The 7,676-nt window shown below is 29.6% G+C and overlaps 1 protein-coding gene across 1 annotated transcript; it reads left to right on the top strand.

The window, feature by feature from the left end:
* On the top strand, nt 1,727-7,228 carry LOC109362795 (probable inositol transporter 2). Its single transcript, XM_019608813.1, has 6 exons — nt 1,727-2,033; nt 2,606-2,676; nt 4,616-4,951; nt 5,551-5,658; nt 5,762-6,361; nt 6,485-7,228. The coding sequence occupies exons 1-6, from the start codon at nt 1,901-1,903 to the stop codon at nt 6,965-6,967; spliced, it is 1,731 nt and encodes a 576-aa protein (XP_019464358.1). The 5' UTR covers nt 1,727-1,900; the 3' UTR covers nt 6,968-7,228.

Raw genomic sequence — 7,676 nt, 5'->3', positions numbered from 1 at the left:
GCATCTATATTAAACTCACCTGTTAATATCTTATTCCGCTGATAACAAAAAATATCTTATTTTGTTATAAAGTAAAATTTTAAAAATAAAAATATTTTTTGAATTTTAATTAGAGTGTTAAAATTCAAATAAAATTTCATTTTTGAAATAAAGGACGCTTGTCACACAAATAGAAAATTTCCTGGAATTCCTCTTATACAAAGTTCGTGGACAAAAATATATTAATAAGGGTTTTGTTACATATATTGAGTATTATATATTGAAAAGGACTATTACTTTATATTTTTACATCTTCTACTCATTATATTTAATATTTCAGATTCATAATAAAATTTATTAAAATAATTCTTATGCAATATATACATTTAATTTTATGCACAATGTGCTTTCAGATAATCCAAATGATAAAATAGATTAAATTACAATGACATTCATGAGTTTTAATGGTATTATACAAATCACTAATTTTTTATAGTTGCATAAATCATCCTTAATTATATATCTGCATTACGTTGATTACCTCTGCAAGAGAAATACATATAATATCCTAAAAAAAACGGATGATAAATGTGATTAAGTTAAATAAAATATGATATTTTGTGTAGATAAGTCTAAATAGTATAAGAATGAATATCTCTTCATTATTTTTAGTTCATTATTATAATATGATATAAGAGTGATTTAAACATCTCCCTAGAGTTATTGATGCACTTAATGAACAAAAAATAATGAAAATACATTGATTTTTATAATATTTGAACTTGTTTCTACAACATGTCATACTTTGTTTAACTTAATCTCATTCATCACTATTTTTTTTCCTTAAAATATCATTTTTAGCACTCCTACAATGATAATTGTGTAATCATGTATATAAATTAGGGGTAATTTGTGTATATACAAAAAACTGAAAAAGGAAAATGATTTATATAATTTCACAAAAATTTAGGGATATTAATATAATTACTCTAAAAAATATTAGTTTTTATGCAGGTTAGTATTATAGGATAAATGACATTAATGTGAGATTATTCTCTTACATGCTATCATGTTAGAGATACATTGGGATAAAATGTTAGGGTGTAAATTATGTTTATAGATATATTAAATTTAAATTTATAACCCACTAAAATTATAATTTATTAAGATATATAGTTCAATTTTAAATTAGAGAAAAAGTGTATGTATTAATTATGTTCTAAAATTATAATTTATTAAGATATATAGTTCAATTTTAAATTAAAGAAAAAGTGTATATATTAATTATGTATGAGTTTAATACACGTCACTAGATTATCTATCGGTTTTATATTTAGTACTCATAAAAAAACAAATACTGAATTATATATTGATCATATATAAATATTCACATTCACGATTCATAAATACTTAAATAATTATTGATATAATGTTTCACTATATTTAAAAAAAAATTAAAATGTAAAAGTTTTGATTTATAAAAGTACATCCTAAAAGTGGTAGCACCAAAAAGTCAAAGAAGTTAGACTAGGTAATTTGCAATTACTTTTCATATTATTATTTTTTGGTTTGGTGGTGGGCCAAATAAAAACCAGTAATATTACTTTATTTTCTTTTTTCTGACGAGCAATGAAGACGCAAATTAAGGGAAATGTATTTTTTTTACAATAAAAATTTGATTAATTGATTCTCTCCCTTTATAATAATCGATTCTCACCCTTTATTATAAATACAATCACCCCTCTCTCTTTTCATGCCCATAACCTCATTCTCCTCTTCAGAAAACTCTTTAATTACTCTCTTCCTGCTCTCTAGTTTTGAGGAAAGACGTTGATAGTCTTCACTTTCTTTTCTCTCATCTTTCTTTAGGTTCCTGTAGTTATCAAAGTTCTGAGTTCTGTAAGAAGAACATTTCGTTGACATGGAAGGAGGCGTACCTGAGGCTGATATATCAGCTTTCAGAGAATGTTTGGGTCTTTCACGCAAAAATCCTTATGTCCTTCGCCTCGCTTTCTCTGCTGGAATCGGTGGCCTTCTCTTTGGCTACGACACTGGTAAGTACTATGTCATAATATTATTAATAACGTTTATTTTGTATTACTTGTATTTAAAATAATATATGGACAATGTAAAAAAATGTTACACCATATATTTTTTTTTGCTTGTTATACTTCCCATTTTCAATCATCATGTTGTTTATGTCTAGTGTTTTACATTGTATTCTACAACTGTGGAAGTGTGGTCAGAAAGAGAAGATAAATAGTTCTGTTTAAACTTTAGAAAACAATGTCTGATTCTTATTTTACAGTATTCTTATCTCATTTTTTACTCTCTCCATAATTAAATTACTGAAAATAATCATTTAATGGATATATTAAAACAAATATTTGTTGTATAAGGAAAGTTATTTTGAAACTTATTGACATGTAATAAAAAAACATCAACCTTGTTATCTGTCTGTATCATTTCCTATGTTGTTTTTTCTATTAAATTACAACCCGTTTCTCTCTTTTCCCACGTTTGAATTCAATGTCCCATGTTACCAACCGTTCTGTTTCTTTACTTTTTTGGACACCCATTTCATCTATTATTTATTTTTTATATTATTTTGTTGTTGTATGTGTAGGTGTGATATCTGGGGCTCTTCTATATATCAGGGATGATTTCAAAGATGTAGATAGGAAGACATGGTTGCAGGTAATGAATGCTTGTTCACGAGGTGTATATTTCAGTAGTGAAATATGTGAAGAAAAAAAGTTTGATAATTTTTAATATTAATTGTATTAAAAAATAATCAAATCTGGAGTGTTAAAAAAATCTGTGTGATTCTCTGTGACGCATATAAGCATCTGGCACTCAAATATTGGACTCTCAAGAAGATTATCTAATCATTCATTAGATGAAATTTGAAATCTTTGTCTTTAGCGTAATTGAAAATTTTAATTGTGAAGCCTTCTTTAATGGACTTTAATGCCGTTTACTTATGCATCAGTATCTGTTCACGGCTAAGGGCTACCCAAGTTGCACATAAAGCCAAAATGCATGGTTTTCTCTGCTCAAACTTCTTTGTCAACCATACTAGAATCAATTTAATTTGCAGAAAAGGAAAATTGCTTATTCATTATAAAGTTTAAACTTTTTGTATTGTCAACTCACCTTTTTGGATAATAAAATAATTATTTTTGGAATTTGTTATTACCCATCCTAATATGTATTTTTTGTATGAATAAAACTTTTGACATTTTGAGTTTTAATCAAATGCATAATTGTTATAGTTACAGATCTGTTTTTTATTTATATATTTTTCATACGTTTCTTATTTATGTTTCCCTAAAAAATTGTGTTTTTTTATGTATTATAGATACTCCTTCTGATATTAATTATAAGAAAAAACTTAACATTTTTTTGGGTTAAAGCCTAAACAACAAGTTTAACTACATTTACTGTTTCCAATATTACTTTCAATTGAAATACTTTTCATATGCCACACATGGAATAATAATTGTAATCTATATTTTTATATTAAATCAAAGTAATTAATTATTTTTTATTAATTCATTGTTTTGGGAATCAATTTCATAAATGGTAAATGCAACAACTTTGCATAAACAACAGATAAAAGAGGGGACCAGATGATCAATTGCTGCATATAAACCAATAAAAATGATTCCACAACATATTTTGGCAACAAAGTATCCACTATTTAGTAATTATTAATTTATGCCTTGCCCCCCAAGTTTATTCTATATCTGGCATATAAATTCATTTAATAGTACTATTTTCTATTTTTGGTTTATATTCTTTCGATTTGAATTTGATTTGCAAGCTGTCATTATTAATGGTTTATTATGCAGTACATTATTCTAATTAATTACAAATCTGACTGTGTAGAACTAGGATGTAGCAGAATCTACAATGTCGTAATCTTTTTTACTTTTATGTATCCCTAAATTTAAAACCTATAATGCTACCACATCATATAATTAATTATGTTAATTTGAAGCATAAGTTCTTGTAACGTTGAAATATAATACCATTGTGGGTATCCTTGTCACGCCACATTAATCATAATGATGTGTTCGCAACTGTTACAACTATTACCTTATTTACAACCACAATTTAAAAATCATATAATACTAATATTGTTTCTTCAATTATATGGTAGAACTTTACAAAATCAAAGAAGCTTTTGATACTAATTATCAAATCAAAAATTTAACCTGTCTTTCATTTCATAATTTTATATCTTCAAACATTTTTATTTGCACAAATATGGGATAAGGTAGATAGTCTTTTTTACACAATGTTATGAGTCTGAAGTAGTATATATATGTTTAGGATAATTGATGTTATTTGGTGAATTTATATAAGGACGTTACAATGTTCTTTGTTTAGATAATTTTTTTTGGTACTAACAAGGTATTCCTTATAGAACTAATCCCTTTTGAGATGTGTGACTATTCATCCAATAATTGTCACTGAATCGAACCTTTAACCTTTTAATTATCTTGGATTTTGGGATCTATGACCTTATACCATTAGACTAACATTCTATTTGTTTTGGGTAATTGATGGTATGCAAGTGTTATGCAAGAAAAATGTTACTGAAATTGCACATTGATCCTAAACTTTGCAGGAAGCCATAGTGAGTACTGCACTAGCTGGAGCCATTTTAGGAGCTTCAGTTGGTGGATGGATGAATGATCGTTTCGGAAGAAAAGTATCCATTCTTGTTGCAGATGCCCTCTTTTTTATAGGCGCTGTTATTATGGCTGCTGCACCTTCTTCTGTTGTCCTCATTGTAGGTCGAATTTTCGTAGGCCTGGGTGTTGGAATGGCTTCAATGGCTTCTCCTCTGTACATTTCTGAGGCTTCTCCAACAAGAGTTAGAGGAGCCCTTGTAAGTTTAAACAGTTTTCTCATCACTGGAGGACAATTCCTATCATACCTCATCAACTTGGCCTTCACTAAGGTGAGAAACTATGCTTTACCACGGTCACAACTTATATAATTTGGAACTTTTTTATTTATTTGTTAGTACATTTTATGAACATGGTTTAATGGGTTTATAATATTATTTTTATATCAAGTATAACGTTTATGCTAATGAAACTATTGATCATGCCTTGTTTATGTTTGTTTACATGTATAATCTTTCAAACTTGATGCCTACTTTTGATGGTACATTAAACATGCCTGCTTTTTTTCCTGGTTTACATACATGCTTAAGTTGTACTAGTCATTGCTATATGTTGTTTTACATGTGTAATCATTCATGCTATAAAACATGTCTACTATATGTTGTTTTACATGTGTAATCATTCATGCTATAAAACATGTCTACTATAATTTGTTACATATTTTTTCTTCATTAGAGCATCAGGACCTTACTGGTGACAATTAGGTACTAAATCAACTATTGCTAGTTGTTTAAATGATTTCATAGTTCCTATATAAAAGTACATATATGTTAATGAACTATGTGCTGATTTATATTTATAACATGACTGAACTGTTCAACGTGTTTATATTAGATCATTTTCTAATCTAAAAGTTTACCTTTTTAAACAGGCACCAGGGACATGGAGGTGGATGCTTGGTGTAGCAGCATTACCTGCTGTAATACAAATTGTCCTAATGTTTTTCCTCCCAGAATCACCCCGTTGGCTCTACCGAAAGGTTAGTTAATCAAGTAAATATAAACACTTGTCCAATCTTTATTTTCTCTAATGTGAAAATCATTACATATTTTTTATGTTGTTCTGTTCTGTCTACATGGCAGGGAAGGGGGGATGAAGGAGAACTCATTTTGAGAAAGATTTATCAACCTGAAGATGTTGAAGCCGAAATCAATGCTTTGAAGGAATCAGTTGCCTTGGAACTGAAGGAAGCAGAATCAGCAGGCAACATTAGCATTGTGACACTGTTTAAGACTAAATCTGTGAGGAGAGGTTTGTATGCAGGAATGGGCCTTCAAATCTTCCAACAATTTGTGGGTATCAACACAGTTATGTACTACAGTCCTACTATTGTTCAGTTGGCCGGTTTTGCTTCAAACCAAACAGCACTGCTTCTGTCTTTAATCACTGCTGGCCTTAATGCATTTGGTTCAATTCTAAGTATATACTTCATTGACAAGACAGGGAGAAAGAAGCTTGCTTTAATCAGTTTGTGTGGTGTTGTTTTATCCCTGATCCTTCTGACCGTGACATTTCGCCAGACCGAAACTCATTCTCCATTCATTAGTAAAGTGGAAACCTATCATTTCAATAATAGCACCTGCCCCAGTTATGGAAAAGCTGGAGATCAAAGTCAATGGGATTGCATGAAGTGCCTAAAGGCTTCACCAGAATGTGGTTTTTGTGCAGATGGCTCTGATAAGGTAAATCTGTCCTCATACCCTACCAATTGTAAATTATATGCAATCTTTTACCATATACTAATTTCAGATTTTTTATAAACTGCTATATCTTTGTTAAGTTTGTTGTATCAATAAAAAATGCAGCTCTTACCTGGGGCATGTTTAGCCTCAAATGACTACACAAAAAATGAATGCCATGATGGTCACAGGGCATGGTATACAAGGGGTTGTCCTAGCAAATTTGGTTGGCTTGCACTAATTGGCCTTGGACTATATATCATATTCTTCTCACCTGGTATGGGAACTGTTCCATGGGTTGTCAATTCTGAGATCTATCCTTTAAGGTATCGCGGCGTATGCGGAGGAATTGCATCAACCACTGTTTGGGTTTCCAATCTCATTGTTACACAGACCTTTTTGACATTGACAGAAGCTATGGGAACTGCATGGACATTCATGTTATTTGGGTGTGTTGCTGTAGTTGCTATTATCTTTGTTCTTATATGTGTACCAGAAACTAAGGGTGTTCCAATGGAAGAGGTTGAGGAAATGCTGAATCAAAGAGCTATGCACTTAAGGTTTTGGGAAAAGGAATCTGCTGCAACAAAGGGAAATGGAGGAGTTTAAGTACTGATTCAGTTTGGGTCAATTTAAGTTTTATGTTAGTTTAAAAGCTTAGTGGCAAAGAACTGTCTAGTTTGTGGCTTGTGTGTTTGGAAAGATTTTCCCTCCTAGTAAGGATTTTGCCGAAAGCATATGAATATTATTAGTTCTAATGTTTTGTCTGGTATGTGTTTTGTTATTCAATCCTATAGGATTTAACCATGATCAATATGGTTGCGAATATCATTTACATTTGAAATAAATAATTGTAATCTTTTTAGTATTTGCTCGAGTTTTTTTGTTTTTTTGAAGTGTTTATAGCTTATTAGTTTATATGATTAGATAGCCACTTAATTTTAAAATGGAAAACGTCAAGGTTGTCACTTTTTGGGGTAATAGGAGTGACAAAAACCAATAGCAACAACTGTCTTTATTCTATTAAATGTGGTTGAATATATCAATGTACATTGATAAAATATTAATTTCTAACTCTTCTTTAATCATTTCGCTTACGATTTTTATTGACCTCTATCTTTCTATAGGAATTTGATTAACCTTTATTTTATCTACCCTTCTTACGAGAGCTTCCTATATACGTGATTCTATTATTTTTTTCAATAATGAGAGCTACTTCAATTGTCTTCTTCATAATATATTCATTTCTAAACTTCATGTAGTAAAGTTAAGAGGTTGAGCAGCTACAATCAATGATTCAAGTAAAGGTAGATTTGTT

Source organism: Lupinus angustifolius, chromosome LG12 (genome assembly GCF_001865875.1).
Source record: "Lupinus angustifolius cultivar Tanjil chromosome LG12, LupAngTanjil_v1.0, whole genome shotgun sequence".
In the NCBI taxonomy this organism is placed as follows: Eukaryota; Viridiplantae; Streptophyta; class Magnoliopsida; order Fabales; family Fabaceae; genus Lupinus; species Lupinus angustifolius.
This window is presented reverse-complemented; position numbering and strand designations above follow the sequence as displayed.

What these genes read in the sequence shown, in the direction of transcription:
- LOC109362795 (XM_019608813.1), top strand. Translation starts at nt 1,901, where the DNA reads ATGGAAGGAGGCGTACCTGAGGCTGATATATCAGCTTTCAGAGAATGT. An exon ending in ATAGGAAGACATGGTTGCAG is followed by an intron (nt 2,677 to 4,615) that starts GTAATGAATGCT and finishes TAAACTTTGCAG; the next exon opens with GAAGCCATAGTGAGTACTGC. An exon ending in CCCGTTGGCTCTACCGAAAG is followed by an intron (nt 5,659 to 5,761) that starts GTTAGTTAATCA and finishes TCTACATGGCAG; the next exon opens with GGAAGGGGGGATGAAGGAGA.